The 22,170-nt window shown below is 45.7% G+C and overlaps 1 protein-coding gene across 1 annotated transcript in view; it reads right to left on the reverse strand.

Annotated features, from left to right (window-relative positions):
- Positions 1 to 22,170, reverse strand: part of MYO10 (myosin X) — a 190,930-nt gene that overhangs the window by 134,876 nt on the left and 33,884 nt on the right. The window contains exon 2 of the mRNA XM_084881644.1: positions 16,607 to 16,705. Within this exon, the coding sequence (XP_084737770.1) occupies positions 16,607 to 16,705 (99 nt within the window). The remainder of the gene's footprint in view (positions 1 to 16,606; positions 16,706 to 22,170) is intronic.

Genomic DNA, 22,170 nt, shown 5'->3' on the forward strand with positions numbered 1-22,170 from the left:
TGATTTAGTCTTAAAGCAAGTTCACTAATAAAAGGTTTGCGAACACACATATTTGAAAATAAGCACCCAAGAAAGGACTGTTCAAAATGAGTTGTTTCTAAGCGTCTTTTTAAAATACCAATAAGTCATTCAAAGTAAAGAGAGGGGAAGAGGGGCGTCCAATTGGACAGACGGACCTCTTGTCCTAGGGAGACTTGGTTAAACTCCCAGGTTCTGATCAGGACCAGGACTGAGGTGAGGCAGGGGCCGGGGGCACCGTGGAAGGATAATAAGTCAAGTCCACACTGGGGTCATGCAAATGCAACTTCTGTGCATCCCTGCACCCTACTCACCCCACCCACTCACCCGGTCCTGGCCCCCTTTCTTGCTCCTGGCACATGTTCTCTCTGCAGAGTGCCATGCACAAAGGGACACAACGGCATGTTAACCTCAGGGTGACTGTGAAAAGCTTGGGAGTCCTCACAGCAGCTTCTAAACATACAGAATCTCCGCTTCCTTCTCCGGCTTTGGCGCCTCGTTCAGAAAATAGGGGCTGCATTTGTGCCTACCGGCAAAGGATGAGTTAACAACTTAACTGCTCTTCAATATTAAAAATAAGCACGCGGTCCCCGAACTGGTTTGGCTCAGTGGATAGAGTGTTGGCCTGCGGACAAGGGTCCCAGGTTCAATTCCGGTTAAGAGCATGTACCTTGGTTGCGGGCACATCCCCAGAAGGGAGTGTGCAGGAGGCAGCTGATGGATGTTTCTCTCTCATCGATGTTTCTAACTCTCTATTCCTCTTCCTTCCACTCTGTAATAAAATCAATAAACTATATTTAAAAAATAAGCACGCAGTGTCAAAATTTACACAGCACCTTCTGAGCATGCACAAGCACAATCAGCTCACTTCTGAAATACTTCCTCGGACATGTTTGAGAGTACAGAGCCCATAACCCACAGGCTGTGTTCTTGTTTTTGCTGTGCCTGGGAGTGACTTTGCATTGACCCAGAAAAAAAGCCTGGGCTGCAGACTAAACCACCGGCAGGTGTTAGCCCTTAAAACCAAGATCGCCAGCCTGTCCCGGGCCTGACAGGCGCTGTGCACCATGACCCACGGCTACAGCCGTCAAAAGCTACTTGGACTGTGCGAGCGACCATCTGTGCTTCTATAGAACATGCTTGGAGGAGAAGACTGTGTATCAGATGCTTTTACTTAGAACATGGGCATGGATTTTTTTAATGCACACACAGCCTGCCTAGCCCCATCCACTGGTTCTCAAAGGGTGGCTTCACACCAGAGCAGCACCCGGGAGCAGACACACCACTGTCCAGGCCCCACCTGAGCTTCGCTGAAGCAGACGCTCTGGGTGGAGGCCCAGGACTCGGTGACTGAACAAGCCGTCCGGGTGGTTCTGAGGCCGGTTCAGGCTTGAGCCACTGCCCTACAAGCAGCAGGAAACGTGGCTTTGCCACTGATGCGCTTTATCCTCTTGGGCAAGCATCACCCCCTCCCAGGGAAAACACAGTATTTGGGGCTTCACGACCCAATCTGTTTGTGGGGGTCACAGCACGGATTCCTGGGCCCACCCGCTGAGAAGCGGTACCACTGGGCGCAGGGCAGAGGCCCAGGATTCTCAATTAGCAGCCCTTCAAGTGATTCCAACCTGCAGCCAGGACTGGGAGCCACTAAAGCTCCCCCTTCCTCCCCCTCCCTCTACCCCCCTGACCCCCTCTCCCCCCGCTGCAGCCCTAAATAGCATATCAGAAGCAATTGGGGAAAATGAGCCCTCGATCAGGGTCAGCAAACTCTCCTGCAGAGGCCAGATGGCAGGTCCCCGGGGCTGCCCGGCTCTCCGTGCCGCTGCCGCCGAACACGTCCTAGTGACAAGCCAGCGAGTGGCCGTGGCCGAGGGCCAGCACCACTCCATCCAATCTCAACTTCTTATCGTTTTCGCGTGTCATAAAATAGGATTCTTTTGATCGCTGCCCCCCCCCCCCCCCAAACATTTAACAACGTGACAGCCGCTCTGAGCTCACAGCCGGTAAACCCAGGCTGCTGGCGGGGGCCGGGCTGCCGCTGCCGTCTGCGCCGAACACGGAGTAATTACATGCACTTTGTTGAGCTCAGGAATGTGGTGTCCCTGACATGTGTAACCTCAATACAAACAGCTGCCTTCAAAAGGGCTACATGTTACTTAAAAAAAAAAAAAAAAAAAAACCCTGAGGCTTAACACGGCAAAGTATACAGCTTGACGAACCACCCAGAAATCATGTGCTGACCTCAGGGAGTGCCCTGGCCCTCTCCTCCCTTCACACTGCTTAGGAGTAGCCCTGTAGCACGGCTCCTGCGATGTTCGTCACCTTTACTCGTTGAGTAGCCTGAGGTGGAAGCCAGAAGTTGACGCTTTCACTGCAGGGCTAAGCAGGATAGCCCCTCTCAAGCCCAAGTGACCCAGGATAGCCCCTCTCAAGCCGAAGTGACTCCAATGCTGGGCGCCACTTGGGATTCTCCCTGCCCCTCTTCACCCGCATCTCATCCAGCCCAGGGGCGGTCAGGTCATCTCTGGAGGAAGGGGGATGTCAAACACCAGAAGGCCGGCCCTCCCAGAGCCATGGCCTTCCAGGGCAGGGAGCAGCCCCATGTGAAGTAAACAGCAAATGAGAGGCGGTGAGAAGAGGGGAGAAAGACACTCCCCAATGTATCGCAGGTCAAAATACCCACGGTGTCCATGGTTTTCCAATTTCAACATGATCAGATTCATCCGGGAACTCAGTTAAACTGCAGATCCCAGCACCATGTTCACGGAGACGTGGGCTCCCACAGATCTGGGGTGAGGGCCCCACGATTATCACACATCGAGAAACACTGCAGTGGGTTTGGGACATTTAAATTCAAAAGCCCCACGCTCGTGGCATATCCCCACGTGAGAGGGCAGGTGGGAGCAAAGAGGTGGAGATGGGGAGATGAGGAGCAGGTACAAGGCCCTGCAGAGAGAGATGGACGGGCAGAGGGAGCCGCAGTCACAAAGAATGCGTACCCAGGAGGCATTTCACAGAACCATGTGAGAAAAGACTTCCAGAAAAGGAGCCGCATGGGAAAAACCAAGGCCCAGGAATCCTGGGTAACATCAGCCCCAAGTCCACTATGCAAAAGCTGTGCCCTTTCAACAACTTTTAAGGTAATATTTTGAGATGAGGCTCCCTCTGTCTCTGAAATGGCTCTGAATTTGGCCGCTCCCAAAAGGGCACCCAAGAACCTTTTGAAAAACACACGCTGGCCTGAGTCCCGGCCCAGACTCGGATTTCGTGGTTGTGGAGCAGGGCCAAGGCTCTGGGTACACGCTGCCCAGCGAATTGTAACGTGCGGCCAGGCTGATAAAGACACCGTCAGGAGCAGCAAAGCAAGTCTGTGCACACAAGATAATGAAACTTTTTTTAAAAGTGATTTTTGCTGACCCTTATATTCCCTGAGTCTAGAGCAGTGGTTGGCAAACTCATTAGTCCACAGAGCCAGATATCAACAGTACAACGATTGAAATTTCTTTGGAGAGCCAAATTTTTTTTTAAAAAAGATATTTTTTATTGATTTTTTACAGAGAGGAAGGGAGAGGTATAGAGAGTTAGAAACATTGATGAGAGAGAAACATCGACCAGCTGCCTCCTGCACACCCCCCACCGGGGATGAGCCCACAACCAAGGTCCATGCCCTTGACCGGAATCGAACCTGGGACCTTTCAGTCTACAGACCGATGCTCTATCCACTGACCCAAACTGGTCTTGGCAAGAGAGTCAAATTTTTTAAACTTAAACTTCTTCTAATGCCACTTCTTCAAAATAGACTTGCCCAGGCCTTGGTATTTTGTGGAAGAGTCACACTCAATGGGCCAAAGAGCCGCATGTGGCTCACAAGTCGTAGTTTGCCGACCACGGGCCTAGGGCAATAAAACAAAGGTGGGGCGGAGCAGGGGGAGCCACCACAAAGAGTGGCTTCAAGAGAAAGCACAAACGTCATGACAAGAGGATGAGGGGCCTAAAGAGAGAAAAGAAATAACCTGTATGAGTGAGAACTGAAATTGTCATCTCCCATCACCACTCTCACCTCATCCTCCTGCACATCCTCCTTAAGAAGGGAGGTGATCCACCATGGACCCAACCTCCAGCTCTGTCACTCATCGCTGACCAAGTGTGGACTCGTGTACACGTTATTTCACCAAAGCTCCATGTCCATACCACTAAAATGCTCATAATCACGCCATCCTCATAGAGTATTTGTGAGGATTCACGAGGACACACAGACAGAATGCACCAGCATGCTGCCAGGTGGAGATGCCACTCAACCAATGGCATCCTCTCCCCTTGACCCGTCCTGAATGCCAGCCCTGCTGAGGAAGCTGTGGCTTAGAAGTGAGGTGCCCCCTTTTCTCACACTTCTCCTCTCAAGGAGGTGATCATGGGAAGAATGCAATTCCCTTACCTCACTTGGTGGCATCCTAGGTTGGAACTCTGAACACACGTGTGAAGTCAGAACCAGGCAATAGAGCTTTCTCAGCACTGCGATAGGTACACGGGTCTTTGGAGATGGGTTGGATACACCAATTCCCCACCTCTACCGTCAAGTCTTCGGGAAAACTGGTTGTAAATGAATTTTTGAAATAGAATGCAAATCAGTCACACACTGACAATTGCCTGAATTGGTTCTAACACATTGCCTCTGCTTTTCCTGCTGAAATCACACCCAGCATTCAATGGTGCCATGTCTGGTTCCCAGGGATAATTTCTAAATTGTTTTGTTTCCAAATAAGGTCTTCACATACATTTTTCATACAATGAAACTTATAATAAAAGCACAGTATTCATTTAAGCCTAAAAAAAAAAAAAATCAAGTTTTGATTTAACCTGAGCTTAGCACCCAGCGTTAATTAACTATTTTCAGTTCTCGTGGGTAGCTAAAATGCACGTTAGTGTCCTGCTTACCTTCAAGTATGAACAACTGAATTTGCTGAACTAATCATAGAACTAAAAACAACAAGTCCAATGGCACAAAATATCTATCAGCTCTTCTCTTTGTGCCTGGATGATACCATTGCAGAACCAGGATTCTCGCTGGTTGTAGGAAGGGTCTGGATAGGCCGCAGGCTTACACCGGCACAAGTCAGCCGAGCTACCCCAATGCAGAACTTGGAACCCAGAAGCCAACTAAAGACAGGAGGCACAGGCAGGTCAGAGGGAGGCTTGAGTCCAAAGAAAGAGACCAAGCCTAAGGAGTGGGAAGAGGGTCATTCAATATATCCAGGGAGGAAAGAAGACGTATCCACAACGGAGAAAGTCAAGTTGGCCAAAGGAGGACAGGAAGCCAAAGCAGGTGTGACCCAGGGCAGAGGCCATTTGCTCTCCTGCAAACAAAATGTTTCGTGTGTGTATGTTCCACTCCAGCTTCACTGGAGCAGTAAATACCTCTAATAGCCATCCATTCCTCCCTCCCCATCCAACCACCTGCCCAGTGCGAGGGCCAGGCAGGGAGGGGCCTGGCTGTTTAGTTCAAGGGAGGTGAGGGTGGAAGACAAAAGCTATGTTGTAAGCAAGGGCCGGAAATAAGCTGGATTCCTAATCCACTTAAGCTACATCCACTTAAAGAAACAGGGAGACTGACCCCAGCGGCCAGGAGAAGACTCAGGTCTTGCCAATGGGATTTTCCAGGAGCTGGGAAGACAGCAGGAAGCAGAACAGAAATGGTGTGCGCCCTTGCTAGCTGGGGTCTACAACACTTGACCCAGACCACAGTCCTTAGAACACCGACCAAGCTTACAGTGTTTGTCGCCGTAAACTGCTTCCTGTCTCAGGGTAGAGGTGGAAGCACATGGAAGAGCAATCTCAGGTGTCAAAATGCCAAACCTTGGGGAAATATTCTGAACCAAAATCAATATTCACCTCCTCCCTCTCAAAAAAAATGAAAATGCAGTTCATGTAAGTTTGATGCCTATCACATGAAAGAAGTTGGAAAAAGGCTCAAATGATCTCCGATGCCCTTTATTTCACTCCGGTCCTGTGGAGTCCTCAGGTCCAAGGAGGGGAACTGGTGTGTCCAATCCATCTCCAAGTTTATATACCGCCAGGGTAGGCATCACACAGCGAAACTCCCACCCCGACGCTCGCAACACGAGGCTTTTTCTTCTGTCACTTGTGGTCCTTTAAGACTCGCCATTTCTTTACTGAAATGCTATAAAACAGTCTCAGCAGAGCCCACAGCATTCTAATGACCAGCCTGGCTTCGTATTTGCTGAGGGCCTCCCCAACCAGGCTTTGCTCCTACGGTAGTTGCTACGGACACAACAATGAGAAGGCCCCTTCTCAGAGAGCTTGGTGGGGAAAGAGAACGAAAATCAAGTCAGCACAGTGACTGAATGTCAAGGGGGGGCTCCTTCGGATGGAGAGGTCGAGAAGTTCTCTCTGGGAGGGTCTCCCTTGGGTTGTTCATCCCTGGGTGAAGGTGGGAGAGCTAGGCACACTCTGCAGGAACCAGATTCCCAAAAGGGGGAAAGATGAGCACCCAGGCTGCCTGAGCAACAGTCTACTCCAGGCTACAATAAGGGAGCATTCCACCCAGAGCTGTGACTTGCAAAATCTCACATGTTTTTCTCTGGAGCTAAGTACACTAACAAGCCCTAGCTGGTTTGGCTCAGGGGATAGAGCATCGGCTTGCGGACTGAAAGGTCCCGGGTTTGATTCCAGTCAAGGGCACATGCTGGGTTGCAGGCTTGATCCCCAATAGGAGGCCTGCAGGAGGCAGCCAATCAATGATTCTCTGTCACCACTGATGTTTCTCTCTCTCTCTCTCTCTCTCTCTCTCTCTCTCTCTCTGGATAAAAATACATTTTAAAAAATTAAAGTACACTAATAAACAAGCTGACATCATTTTTTTCTATCATTCCAGAGTGAAAATTAATGGAAACATTTGACTTCCTATCTCTGAGCCATAAGATGCCAAACCAGATTCTCAGAAGAGGTCTGGAGGGCCAATCACATGGCTTTCAGAACACAGAAACATTATTTTTTCCCACTCCAAACCAAGCGAGTTGGACTTGGTCTTCAAAGCAAGACTGAAAGCCCCCCTGGCGCTCAGTCTCTGGAGGAAAATGAATTCTGATTCTAAGAAACTCGTGTCATATCCATCTCAGAGGCGGGTATTTCCAGGATGAAATAGCATATTGTGGGAAAAGAACAGAGAATTTAGAAGTTTCCCAGCTCTGCGTTGTCCCTTTAATACAGCTACACTGCTTTGATTGAAGTGAATTCCAAGAATAACAGATGGACCCATACTAAAGTTTCAACAAAAAGAGCCAAATGCATCTGATTCTTAAAAATTGCCATTTGTCACCATCATGCCCCTCGTTCCCCTTAATTTCTGAATGATTGTGCAGCCACCTTCCTCTTGGGAAGGGCCCTCTGCCTATCCCGGGTAGTATCTCCCCACCACGTGCACTTCCATGGCCAGTGCCCAATGCTCAGTGCTGGGCCGCGGTCCTAAGTCACCCAGGAATCTGGAACTGAGTAAAGCTATTGCTTCCTAATGCTGTTTACTCCTTAAGAACACAGACAAGAATTTCTAACATCCTCTTATTTCTAAAATCGGCACAAGAAAGGCATCCAAAACGAAGGTAGCTAAAAAATAAATTGTGTAGAAAGTCAGTACTTAATGATTATAGAGTTGCTGTTTGGGGTGAGAAAAAAGTTTTGAAAATGGATAATGGAGATGATTGCACACACTACAGATGTAACTAATGCCATTGAATTATATACTCAAAAATGGTTAAAATGGCCAACTTTATGTCATTTATATTTCCCACAATAAACACAAACACACAAACATGACAATATGGAAAAACCCAAGCTCCAGTTCCAAAGAATAAATTGTATATTCATTCATTTTTCTTTTACCTCCAACTTGGACACTTGCAGTAGAGACCCATCGAGGCAAGTTTTTTAAGCATCAGAAAAATGAAAAACCACAAAAGGAATGCAAAATGCAGTAACAAACATATGCAACCACAACAGCAGTGAAGATGGCAGTGGTACTGCAAGAACCAGGGCTGGATATCATTATAGGGACATGCTTTGCCCCTCACCTCACCTGCAGAAACATGACTCTGTTTAACTTTACTGTACACCATCACAAAAGTTCTAGCTTTCAAGTCATAAGCATATAGATAAGCTAAAGCACAAAATTAAAAGAGGGCCACATAAAATTGCCAATATTCAACTCTCTAATCCTAGAGAGATGGCAATTTCATATGGTTCAACAAGAGCCCGCAGGTTCAGTTGGTTGGAAACTGCAACTGCAAAATATGGGACATCTGAGACTTGAGAGGCCATAGGAGCCTAAAGACACAGCACCTATGTTTCTTTCCTGTCCAGAAAAAAAAAATTTTTTTTGGTAAGGTTTCTCCCAAATACATGCATTAATATAAAAATACTTACACACAAAAAAGGACATAAGAAAGTTTGAGGAGATAAAATATACTTTAAAAATAACACAAGGGGTCTGGATGAAAGAGGTGAAGGGACTAAGATATTGAGAAGGTTTATAGTTTAAGCCTTGGACTGACCTGCTGGCAAAGTCGCAAACAAGTCCCAGCTTGGAGGGCACAGTCCTCTAAGCATAATTAAGCTTGATCTTGTGACTGCTCCCTAGATCTTCCTGGGTAGCTAATGGGCTGTGGGAGGGGCAGCAAGTGCTGCCAAAACAAGTGAAACTTATAAGAACATTGTAAATTACCTTGTTTGTCCTTGACTATAAATAAAGCCTCAGCTTTGCAGTCTGGATCAGTTCTGTGGCCTCAGCCAGGCACAGAAGATCCACCTAGACCAGAGGTTCCCAAACTTGTTTGTGCCGTAGACCCCTTGCCATGTTTTTCGGTTTTGGGTAGACCCCCTACTTACCTGATATTGATTTTTTTGTAAATTTCTAACTGTAGTGAAGTTTAGTGTTAAAATTTAATAAAAAAATAATGTACCTACTTTTCTCCGGCATTCTCAAACAAAATAATACTGATTCACTATAATTTGTATGATAAACTACCAGTTTATATTTTTTAAAATATTTTCTCAGCACTTTCCTACTCAAGATTCAGGAAACGAATGAACGTATTTTTCTCACATTCATATTTATAGAGTGACGAATTCGGTGCAAGTTCGCGAAGTCGGTGCAAGTTCGCGAAGCTTTGAGACAAAAATTGGCAAGAATGTTTACTGCGCGTATGCTTGTAACAAGATGATACTGGTATATCATTATGTGCAGGTTTTTTTCCTACAACTTACACAATTTTATTAACATATATAATAAATTTTTTACTTCATAGGTACTTTTATAAATAATTTATATGTTTTTATATTATAAGATAATATGATGTAAGTAAATAGGTACTATCAGTGTATGTTGAGATCCACTATCGTGGACCCCCATTTTCATTTCATGGACCCCCAAATTTTTTTTTCGCTGACGTAGACCCCTTGCAGGTTGTCATAAACCCCTGGGGGTCGATATAGACCACTTTGGGAATCACTGACCTAGACCCAGCTTATTCGCTTATTCTCTTGACTGTCCTTTTTCTTTATCCTTCACCAGCCCTCCCTCAGGCTCACCGAACCCTTGGCTGTGCTGGTGCAGCACACTAAGAAGCCCAATTGGTAATTATGGAACAGTCCCCAGGCAGTAGGTGCAGCAAAGGAACTACAGCCAATAATCCTATCCTATATAATTCCTATATAATAAAAGGGTAATATGCAAATTGACCCTAAGGGCAGAATGACCTGTCACTGTGATGTGCACTGACCACCAGGGGGCAGATGCTCAATGCAGGAGCTGCCCCTGGTGGTCAGTGCGATTCCAGGGAGGAGCAGGCCTAAGCTGTTAGTTGGACATCCCCTGCGGGCTCCCGGGCTGCCAGAGGGGTGTCTGACTGACAGTTTAGGCCCAATCCCCTGGGGAGCAGGCCTAAACCAGCAGATGGACATCCCACGAGGGCTCCCAGGCTGCGAGAGGGCGCAGGCCAGGCTGAGGGACACGTCCCCGCCCCGAGTGCATGAATTTTCATCACCGGGCCTCTAGTACTGTAATAACTATGTATGGTGTCAGATGGGGTACTGAGAATGTTGAGGGGCACACCATATATAACCACTAAACTGTATACCTGAAACCAATACAAAATAAAATGGGGGGGGGGGGAATATATCCAGGAAAGCTGACTAGGAAGAATGTCCTGCTATCCCTGAGTTTGGCATGTGGCCCCTAGAGTCCAAGGACACTACTTCTACATCTTTAATACTGCCCTCCATACTCCTTTTTCTCCATCTTCATAAGTTGAGGTCTGTCCCCCTTCCTCCACCAGTCATAGCCTGGAAACTCTCCTGGGCTGTGGGCTACCCTGGAGACTCCAGCTGGTCCCCCGCTGCTGGCCACCTCACTTGGGGGCAGTGCCAATGGTTGCTCACATCCCACCGGCTCCTGGAGGAGGAGGGGGTGGGAGGGACGTCTGTCCCCAGGCAGCTGCCCCTGCCAACAGCTGGCTTTGCGTGTGAGGCCTGGAATGCGGCTCCCCTGGCTGCTGAGAAGCACAGGCATTCCTGGGCCCTTGGGGCCAGTTTGTGCAGTCAGCTCCCTTTCATGGGAGATGTCTCACTCGGCTACACCTACGATCCATCAGCAGTCAGACCCGACTCGGACCCCCCCTCCCCCAAAAGGTTGAAATCACAGGGTCTAGTTGTCCAATTCCTGACAACGTGCGGTCCCGGTGTTATTTGGAGCTCTAAAATGGGACAGAGCCGTGCGGGCAGGCCGCAGTCAGTAAGCCAGCACGCAGCAGGCCTGGGCAGATGTCTAGGGGCCACATGCCAAACTCTAGGGGCCACATGCCAAACTCAGGGATAGCAGGACATTCTTCCTAGGCAGAGTGCTCCAGAGGGAGGGGGTGGAGAGGTCAAAAGGCCACACATGTCTGTAGGCATTCAAGGGACACAAAAAAGGAACCCATGGGGGCAAAGTGGAGGGGAGGAGGAAGCAAAAAAAAAAGTTGGCCATGGAAGAAAGTGTGAAAATTACTTTAAAAATTTATTAAAAATCACTACACTGACCCATTATCAACTTTCACAACATTGGGCCCATCTTATATGAATTCTAACAAGCCAAAACCAGAATGTCAAACCAAAAAACGCTAGAGACGGCTTTGAATGAGAGATGTGATTATAAATAATGAGGATTGTGTTTCCTGTGTGGCCGGGGAAGTCTTTCTTGGGGGGTGACTTCAAAGTGCCAGGCAACCTAATAGCCTTTTCCCGGATTAATAGGATGAGAAGAATAACTTTGAAAAACAACGTCTAATTATGTTTGTTGCAAATAAAAAGTGAAGGGCACGGAGGAGGGCATCTATTTGTAGATTGGGGCAATTACATCTCCTGCCAGTAGAATATTTCAGAAGACCCCATACAGAGACTGCTCACAGAAAATCCTACAAAATCATTGCATGCCGTAATCGTCCTACGTTTACTGGGATACGTTAAATAATTACCCTTTAAAATACAATTAGGTAGACTGATCTCTCTCTAAGCAATTTCAGAGCAGTCAGAGATAATAGTTCACTCTCCAAGTAAAAAAAAAAAGAATTTATTGCTCAATTCTACAATATGCATAAAGGGTGCCACTGTGATCCCCAAGTGCCTCGTGCATGTTCCAGAAAAGACAGCCTCACGTCAGAAAGGGTAAGACTGGAAGGCGGTCCTGGACAAGCATTGAGCGCCCCGCCACATCTGCACCCGGCAGAATCCTGGTGCCTTCTAATTTGCCTCTTCTCAATCTCTGTCCGAAGCTTGTTATCTGGGACGATAAGCTAGTAATTTTGACATTTCGGGGCATGTGCTGACCTGCCTGTGTACTGCCTCCTCCTGAGGACACAACTATGCATATTTTTCAACCAAGTGTGTTAGCTTGTCACTTGCACATTTTCTTTTTCCTTCTGCAAATATTTGCTGGTGAGTGTAGCGTAAGTTATGAGTCCACGGGGAGTATTTCGATCCTCTGTATTCCGAGGACCCATCAGCAGCAATTAAAATGTTCGTGTGGGATGGAATGTTAAGGGAGCTTTAAAACTATCTCCCTTGCCAAGAAAGAACAGCTTGCATGAGTGTGCAAAGTTCTCAGAGACTAAAGGAAATAAGAAAACACGCCCTTTTGTGCTGCCTCCCTATCGCCTACGACCTCCCAGGGTCCCCGGGGGTTCTGCTGTAGGAGTTGAGTCACAGGAGGCTCTCCTCGGTCTCTAACACTAAAGAGAATTTTAAAAACTGCTTTTTCATTCACTTGAGGATTATTAGGCTGCAGCCAGCACCACCCCTGGCCACGCTCAAGGTGAAATGGTTCTTGGAAGGAAGGACACCAAGAAAAGAAAAGCCTTGAAAGACCGAAGAAGTATTTTCCAGCTTTCTCTCTGAAGTCCTCCACCTTATCTTTATCGTTGTTTCCTGCAAGGAGGCGGATGGGAGAGGTCGGGGAGACTTCCCTGCCGTAACCATGGCCTTAAGGTGACTTCCAGGAATGTCTTTAAATCCTCACTCCTCCACTGGGGCTCAAGAACCAGCAGCATCGAGTCACCAAGGAGCTGGTGAGAAATGCACGACCCTCAACCCCCTCCCAGACCTGCGATCAGAACTGGCATGGGAGGGAGCCCCCCACCATGTGGTCCGTGGATAGCAAGGTTTGAGGTGCTCTGCTCTGGGCCAAAGAGTCATTAGTTTTTCAAGCCGTCTATGTTTCTGAGAAGTCATATTTTGGCAACATAAAATTTTCATCAAAAGACCTTTTAAAGATATTAAAAAAAAAATACCCATCGGCATGTTTTACCAGTTACCATCTGACTTCAAACATTAATATCTTTTATGTGTGTGCACAAAAATATACAAATGAATATAAAAGTTACCATCTTGACCATTAAGCAAAGGTTCAGTGGCATTAAATCCACTCACACTGTTGCGTAACCATAACCATCACCACCATCCACCTTCACCGCCTTTTTCACCTTCCAAACTGAAGCTGGACTCATTAAACAATAAATCCCCATTCTTCCCTCTTCCCCAGAAACAACAATTTATTTTCTTTTTAAAAATAATTTATTGATTTTATTTTTTAGAGAGAGATAGAGAGAGAGAGAGAGAGAGAGAGAGAGAGAGAGAGAGAGAAAGAAACAGCGATGTGAGTGCAGAACATCTATCAGCTGCCTTCTGCACACCCTCTACCAGTGATTGAGCTTACAGCCTAGGCAAGTGCCCTGACTGGCAAGCAAACCAGCAACCTTTGGTGCATCAGAGGACGCCCAACTGACTGTGCCATATTGGCTAGGTCAGAAACAACATTTTCTTAACACCCTTTTATAACATTCCAAATTGGGTTGAAATCAGCCAATGCCTTGGAAAGTTACTATACACCGGCCTTGACTAGGACAAGGAAGGCCATGCTGGGCATCTTTGACCAGATTCCTTCAAGAATTTATCCCAAAATAAACTGTTCAACAAAACAGATCCAGAGACACAGAAGCATTTGAACAGACTGTTGAATCTCAGAGGGAAAGTGAGAGTGAGTGGTGGGTGGGTGGGTAGAAAGAGATCAACCAAAGACCTTGTATGCATATGAGCATAACCCAGGGACACGGATAATAGGATGGTAAAGGCCAGGATGGGGGCGGGGGCAGGCTAAAGGGGGTCAAAAGGGAGAAAAGGAGGACATATGTAATACTTTCAACAATAAAGATTTAAGAAAAAAGAATTTGTCCCAGCCCCGTTAAAAAGCAGGTGTTTCTAGGCATCGGGAGCAGTAAATGAACTTCTACTCCTCGGTGACCACACCCCTATGCCCCACAGTGAACTTGTAGGTCAAGAAAAAAAAGAAAACTAGAGTTTTTGGCCACTGCCCGTTCTTGATCCTAGTCTGAGCCCAATTCTTTCAATCTCATCTCACTTTTCTCATATTTTAAACCCTGCAATTCCTACACAAATCACCGAGCTAATTATACTTGTTAGACTTGGGAATGACAGAGTAGACAGCATTAAGACCAAGTATTTGAAGACGCACTGAAGATCAGAAGTCCACGTTGAGCGCTGTTTTCATGTGTAAGTACACGTTATTCTTGCTCCGTTCTTTCTAAACCCACAATCCATAAATACTGTCAAGAGTGAACAGGACGGCTCCCTGACCGTCCCATCCCATTTCCACCCTCTCAGAGAGTTGTCCCTGGGCTGTGACACAGGCTGCTGACCACAGGTCACAGGCAGGAGCACCACAATGCTGCCGAAGGTGCCATGTGAGAAGCCTCCATCCACCAAGCAAAGCGGAAATAAGGACAGAAAGTGTCTTAGAACCTTGAGGACAGTTGAGCAAAAAAAGCCAGTCACAAATAAATGGCAAATATTGTATGATCCCACTCCTATGGATATGTGAAGCAGTCAAAGTAACAGAGACAGAAAGTAGAAAGGGGGTCACAGGCCCAGGGGAGCGGAGATGCGGGACCCGTGTTTGGTGGGTATAGTTTCCATATTATGGGAAGAAAGATATCTAGAGCTCTGTTGCACAGCACATGAATGTACTTAACACTCCCGAGCTGCACGATAAAGTGCTTAAGATAGTAAATTTAATGTTGTGTGTATTTTCACCACCTTTTTTTCAAAAAAGAGGGGAACGATTTAAAATGTTATCTTTGGAATGAAAAGATAAGTCAACAACAAAAATAACTGCATTATAAATCTTTTAGGAATACTTATGTCCAACTGGTACACTAAGTATTGTTTTCCTTTTTTATTGCATCTTGAGAAGTATGTATGGAGCCTGAAAGGGACTGGATTCGTGGGGCCAGTGAGAAAGAAAAAGGCAGAAGTCAAGGGAGGACAGAAAAATGCCGACCAGGCCTGCACTTCAGCATCACAGCAGCGCCTGACTCTGCGGGTCCGCAGAAGTCATTCCGTCGGTTAATAGGTCACACAACACGACCGGACAACCTGCTGGGAAAGGAACCAGGCTGGGCACCGGTGCAGCGACCACACCTGCAAGGGCTGTTAAACATGAGATCCCTTTGCCACCTTCTCCCGATGCCACCCCCCAATCTACAAAACACAGCTATCGCCTCACACCACCAGGAGAATTCTGGAGAGCCATTCAAGACTCAGATGAAAAAGCATCTGAGGAACTACAAAACAGCCCAGGAAAATTGCTCCTCATGAAGCCAAGAAATGAGACAGGTACCACCCCACGGGGACCAGCTGGGCTGAGAGGCAGAGCGCACCCAGGAGCGCGTCTGCCTCACACTACGCAGCACTGGCCTTGCAGCTTTCCTGCTCAGCACGACTTACCAATGAGACTCAGAAACTCTGAGTTTTAAATACTGGCTTATGACATCCTCTTACTCCTTTATGTCTTAAATTTTGACATGTGCTTCTGAGGGAGGAACCCATTCGTAATATTAAAATTAATCTCCATGAAAACGGAGAGACTGGGCTCCTTTCACAATTATTCAGATACAGTTGAAAAATTTGCATATAACTTTTGACTCTCCCAAAACTTTATGAATAGCATACTGTTGGCCGGAAGTCTCACCAATAACATGAATAGTCGATTAACATACATTTTGTACATTTATATACATTATATACTGTATTCTTACAATAAGGTAAGCTAGAGAAAAGAAAACGTTGAGAAAGTTATGAGGAAGAGAAACCACATTTATAACATTTCTTGGGGGGAAAAACGCAAAAATCCAGGGCTGCCTGACGTGGCTCAGTGGTTGAGCATCGACCTATGTGCCAGGAGGTCACGGTTCAGTTCCTGATCAGGCCACATGCCTGGATTGTGGACTCAATGCCAGTGTGGGGCATGCAGGAGGCAGCCGATCAATAATTCTCCCATCATCGATGTTTCTCTCTCTCTCTCTCTCTCTCCCTCCCTTTTCCTTCCTCTCTGAAATCAATAAAAATATACTTTAAAAAAAACAAAGAAAAACCCATGTATAAGTGGGCCTGCATAGTTCAAACCTGTGTTGTTCAAGAGTCGGCTGTACAATCAATGAGCCAGTTTCTGGATTCACATCCTATTTCGGTTTTCAATGACAGGGCTTTTCATTTGTTTTACACACAAAATGGAGAACCAGGAGCAGCAGAATTCCCACACCCAGAAGGCGCTTCTGCAGCAGCTAACAAGGTAGATAGGTAGCGAGGGGGGGGGACGAAGGGGGGCACGGACGGGGGTGGTGGTTTAATCAGTCTGATTCTAACAGGAATCAGGACACCGCCACACTCGTCTCCCTGGCAGCCAGTATCTCCGATCCTCTAGGAATAGTTTAAGAATTCTAAGGGAAAGTGGTAATAAGGAAAGCAATGAGCAAGCATCAATCTACTCGGACTTTTCCTCCAGCTGCTTGCATTCCATACTTCTGATTCTTGGACATGATCCCCCAGGAGGGAGAGCGGCCAAGTGGAGCCGAGTGGAGGCTCTGTGCCGCCCCGGCTGGAACCTCCATGCCCCCCTGCAGAACACACTGCGTCGCACACACACTCCAGACGCGCACTTGGCATTCCTCGGAGAAGGGACTGTGCTCACCTGACCGTAGTCTGTCTGGAAGACTACGACGCCCTCCGCACAGGAATTGACGGTACTCGGAAAGTGCTGGCCATTTTCTCTCAGCCAGACCCGTGCTCCCTGTAAACAAAATAAACAGAATTTAATGATGCATTTGGTGGCAAAACACTGCCCTCGAAATTACTGTGACTACGAAATTCCTTTAAAAAAAGAAACTATTTTGCCCTAGCCGGCTTGACTTAGTGGATAGAGTGTTGGCCTGTGGATTGAAAGGATTCTGGTCAAGGGCACATGCCCCGGTTGTGGGCTTGATCTCCAGTTTGCGGTGTGCAGGAGGCAGTCGATCCATGAGTCTCTCTCCTTCTCCCTCTCCTCTCTCTCTCTCTCTCCTTCTCCCTTCCTCTCTGAAATCAATACAAATATATTTTATGAAAAAGAAACTTTTTGAAATGCAAATGTTCTTCTCAAACAAGCAAAGAATGACTCTTCAGAAAGAAGAGTCATCTTTCATCTGAAGCTTTACCATAGAGAGGTGTGACTGAGAGGAGGCCCACTTGGACAGAAAGAACAAAGAAGGGTCTGAGAAATGGTAGCCCCTGTGTTACTGAGTGCCACTGACTTAATAGGGATTGTCTCGTTTCATCACAAACACACCTGTTGAGGCAGGAACTATTATCACCCCCATTTTACAGATGGAGAAATAGAGGTCCAGAGGTAAAGTTTTATGCCCAGCATCTCAAGACGAAGAGAGAACTCAACCCCAGGCAGTTGGCTTCCAGAAACCACAAATTTGGCCAAGTCACTACTCTGCTTCACCCCAAGTTGAGAACTCTTGGGACCTGCGAGGGCTCCCATTTTCCTGGGCCCAAGCCCCCTCTTAGAGGGCATCAGACTTCCTACTTGTACCAAATCCATGAGCCAACTGGATTCACCAAGAGAGGGACTAAGGTTTTAGTAAATATCGGAGCCCAATCCACCGGTAGGAATGTGGGTAGGATTCCAATAGACACCAAATGCACTCCAAAGTCTGGGGTTGGAGTCCAAAAGATAACTTCCAGACCCCACTGTTTTAATGAAGGGAATATTTTTTTGGCATTGATTACATTTCCATTGTAACTTCCCAAGTGGACAAACGAAATAAATATATTTTTAGCTTTTCTTCCTTTGATTTCACAACATAGAAACTATTTGTTTCCAAGAAGGAGTGGTAAAGGAGTTTGAGGAAATTACTGGGTGTTCACTAGTCATTCCAGTTATAAAGAATTGCCTTCATGATGTATACCCGTATGATGGACAGCTTTAGTGTCTCATTACGTTATTTCTACCGCGCTCAACCATTTCATCAACTCCAACAAAAAGGAAACTGGAAAAAATATACCAAATTATAACTTGACATAGCAGTGACACTGAACAACTTCTTTCACTAGAACTTTCAACCTCATTTCAATAGCCTGCGTAATTTCTGTTTTAATTTGAGCTGTTAAGTGAAATATTTACAATACACTGGTTATGGTATGTGAAACTTCCAGTTTAAGGGGTTACTACTGCTCTGTTAACACAGAGTTGGCAGGAAGTAATACAGACGTATACTGAATTTATGCCACTTTTGCTCTTTATAAATAGCAAAAACAGTAGCATGCACTAAGGGCGTGCCACGAGGTGTCCTGGCATGCACTAACAGCCTCAGTGACACTCCGTATCTAATACTAATCCTCAGCCAGATAGGAACCCCTCCCCTGGGAGGAAACAGAAGCTCCGAGCCTCACTTCTTGCCTGATGTCAGTAAGTGATCAAGCCGGGTCTCAGATCTCTCTAATCCTTAACCCCAGGCTCGTTCCACACATCACACCGACTCTATTTGTGTCTTGAAATAACTCTATTTGTCTCTTGAAATAAATCAAATGTATTAATAGATTAGTCAATAGTTAAAGTATGATATAATACAAAGGCCCCTTTAAGTGGCCAGTTATCACATACAATCGTGACCTCTCTCTCTCTCTCTCTCTCTCTCTCTCTCTCTCTCTCTCTCTCTCTCTCTCTTTCTTTCTCTTTTTCTCTCTCCCTCCCTCCCTCCCAGGAGGAAAATTTTAAGAAGATATACAAGTCCAATTTTAAGTTACTCCCTTGGTGCCATGGATAACCAGACAGGACACAAAATGTTTGCTGTGACACCACTGTCACTCAGGATCCAGGAAGTCACCTTGAGTTGGATAAAGGCATCTGGGGCCAGCGAACTGGACCCAGGGTCTCTGGATCCAGAGGGACCCAGAGGTGGGGGCCACATGTGCATGAGGTTTTACATACATTTCCAAGATCATCAGGGTGGCTGAGGCCTAAAGTTGAAAGGGCACCAGCTCACATGATTCCCCGGGTGAGTTCCGCAACTTTCCTAGCATCCCCTATGACAGCCCCATGCAAGGCCCTCCCCACGGGCACCCATTTCTCATTATTATGGGAACTTTACGTTGTTAACCCCATCCTTCCTTCTATCACCACCCCTCCAAAGAGGAGTTGAAATCCTCCACGATCGAGGTGGAAAAGACCATCAGAAATGAGTATGAGGGGTTTCTCCACAAACCCTGAAGTCCGCTTATTTAAAGAACCCGCATGACACCAGCAGCGGCGAGTTCCCATCTCCACAGGAGTGGGTCATGTACCTCCGATGCCCAACGCAGGCCAAGATGCTATAACACCCAGAGACAATGAGAACCAACCGCCGGACGGTTCTGATTCTTTATTAGCAAACAGCTGCTTCCAAAAAGAACACGTACTTTGGGCCTCCTCTAAGACTGATCCCTCAGATATCAGTCCACACCAATCCGTGTTAGTAGTAATGGCCGAGAAAAAGATTTCCAAGAGCCTCAGCTACCTTTTGCATCTCCTGTTTAATTCACACTTTGGAGAAGGCATCATTTGGAAGCTCTGAAATACTTACACACGAGTGCGCACACATGCGTGTACCCATGTTCAAACAGAAATTTTCGAAGTCATGTAAGGTGAGAATTTTGGCTCATTAGGTAAAATCATGAAATACTAATTCAATGGACCACCATCCCAGATCCTGGGTCCAAACACCTGCATCATTTTTATCAAAAAAGGCTTCCAAATACACATTTCCCAATTATTAAAACTATTTGGTAAAAGCAAGTTAAGGTTTTTTTTAGGGAACATTACTGACTTAATTTAATTGTCACCAGGATTAATATAAGCCTCCGAATTTATAAACTCCCAGAAACTAAAAGGCACACAGCTTCTACTTGAGTTTTGTTGTTCCTGTTTACCTTTTCATGTGAAAGCGCCATAAAGCCCTTTGTTGACACAGTGGGCCATGGTCAAACACCAGTTCAACTTCCTTAGTCCAAAGGTTTTACTCAACAGGTGTGAAGAATGGCTGATAAGCAAGTTTTATGAAATATGGCCCCAAATAGCAAATTTAGGGCCCCCAGGCCAGTTCCCCTACACCTGTGGCAGCTGGCTCCCACAGGTAGGGAGGGAATGCATTCAAAACTCCCTTTGTTCTTCGAGAAAGTTTAAACTGGCCATTTTCATAGAATCGGAATTGCAAAGTAAAACCGTTGCAATGACTGTTTTCACATAGATAAACTGTTTCCTGGCCGTTTCTCTGAGTCTCCAGACTTTCTCCTTCCATTCTGTTGGAATAGAACACATATGCCCAGGTCCAGAAAAGAGGCCACCCACAGGTATTTGAAAATGAAGTCACAAGCAGACATTTACCAGACCATCCAAGTTTGAGTGGGAAAGAAAAAATTGCCCAGCATATGCAAACCATTATATTCTGTCATGGTGAAATAAGGCTGATAATTTAATGTACAATGCAGGCATATGGAGGAAGCTCACAATTTGAGTAAAATATGCCTTTATAAAAAGGTAGAACAAGTTCAGCCATAACACACACATTTTATTAACACTTGGGCAAGTTTTCATCTTAATCTCTGAGATGGATATGTGTTAAATTTAACAGCTAAATACTTTTCTGCACATACTCAGCAGTAACAGTTTTACACTATGAAGCCCTTTCCCATAAATTTCCATCTCCTTTGATCTTCAGAGCAATCCTGTAAGATATAGGGAGGCAAGAAATACCATCCCTTCTTCAAAAGTGAGGAGGTTCATAGGGGTTCCACTTTCCATTGCCAACAAATGATTTTCTAGCTATAATAAAAAAAGGACAGATTATACCAAGTGTTGGTGACAATGTGGAGATAGTGGCGAGCACGTAAAACAAAAATGTTTCCACATAATCTTACCATATGTCCCAACTATTCAACAGCTAGATATCTACCCATTCAAGAAAAAAAATGTAAAAGTCTTGCAAGCAAATAGTCATAGCAGTATTATTCATGATAGCCAAATTCTAGAAACCAATCAAATGTCCACCACTGGTACAGAGACAAAATGTGATAAATCCCTACAAGAAACTCTTCAGTAATAAAAATGAATCACTGATAGAATCAGCAGATAAAGATGAATCTCAAAAACTTCATGCTAAGTGAAAGAAGCCACACACAAAAGAGTACATATTATAGAGTTCCGTTTACATGAAATGTTCAGAAGAGGCAAGTCCAGACATAGAAAGTAGAACAGCTGCCTGGTGCTAGGATGGGAGAGACACTAACTGTGAATGTGGAAAATGGAACTCGAGGAATGATGGAACTGTTCTAAAGCAGGACTGTGTTAATGGCCACACAACTGTATAAATGTACAAAAACTCATTCAACTGTGCACCTATAGTGAGTGCATTTTATTGTATGTTATTATTACTTGGTAGTTTCAAATCACCTTTAAAAATTAATTTCCCAGTTTATATACATCTCCATTGTACATAATTATTTTTAACTATTCCATAATTGGGGAAACTCAATCATGTTTCTGTATTTGAGTAATGTAAGTAACCAAGAAACATACAAAAGAAACCAGTCAATAAATATCAAACCCATAACAATTAATTGTAAAGGTTGTGTTAAAACTCAAGAGTTCTGAATTGAATTATTATTAGTATCTGTTCTCCACAAACATTGACCAGGTAGTCTTGACACCACACAAGACATGCCTAAGATAACTGAAAGGTGAGATGTCTCAAGGAACTCAATTATCGTATATAATAAAAGCCTAATATGCTAAGTATCTAGGCAACCAGTCGGCCTTTCAACCAATCAAAGCATAATATGCTGATATGCTAAGGCTACTCAACCACTCGCTATGACATGCACTGACCACTAGAGGACACACAGTAAACCAGTTGACCAGTCCTTATGATGTGCACTGACCACCAGGAGGCAGACGCTCCGGCCAGTAGGTTAGCTTGCTACTAGGGTCTGGCTGGTAGGGACTTAGCGAAATGGGCTGGACACACCCACAGGCCAGGCTGAGGAACCCCACTGGTGGGTGCATGAATTCATGCACCGGGCCTCTAGTTAATCGTAAGTCCCTAGCCAGGGCCCCTCTGGCTCCTTCCTCCTACCACGGCTATGTGAGGTAGCTATACAAAGCCTAAAATATTTACACAAAAATGGCCCTCTGAATAAAAGTGCTTATTACTACCTACCTTAAGTAGAGAAGATTAA

This window comes from Pipistrellus hanaki (assembly GCF_964339955.1).
Source record: "Pipistrellus hanaki genome assembly, chromosome: 4".
Taxonomy (NCBI): domain Eukaryota; kingdom Metazoa; phylum Chordata; class Mammalia; order Chiroptera; family Vespertilionidae; genus Pipistrellus; species Pipistrellus hanaki.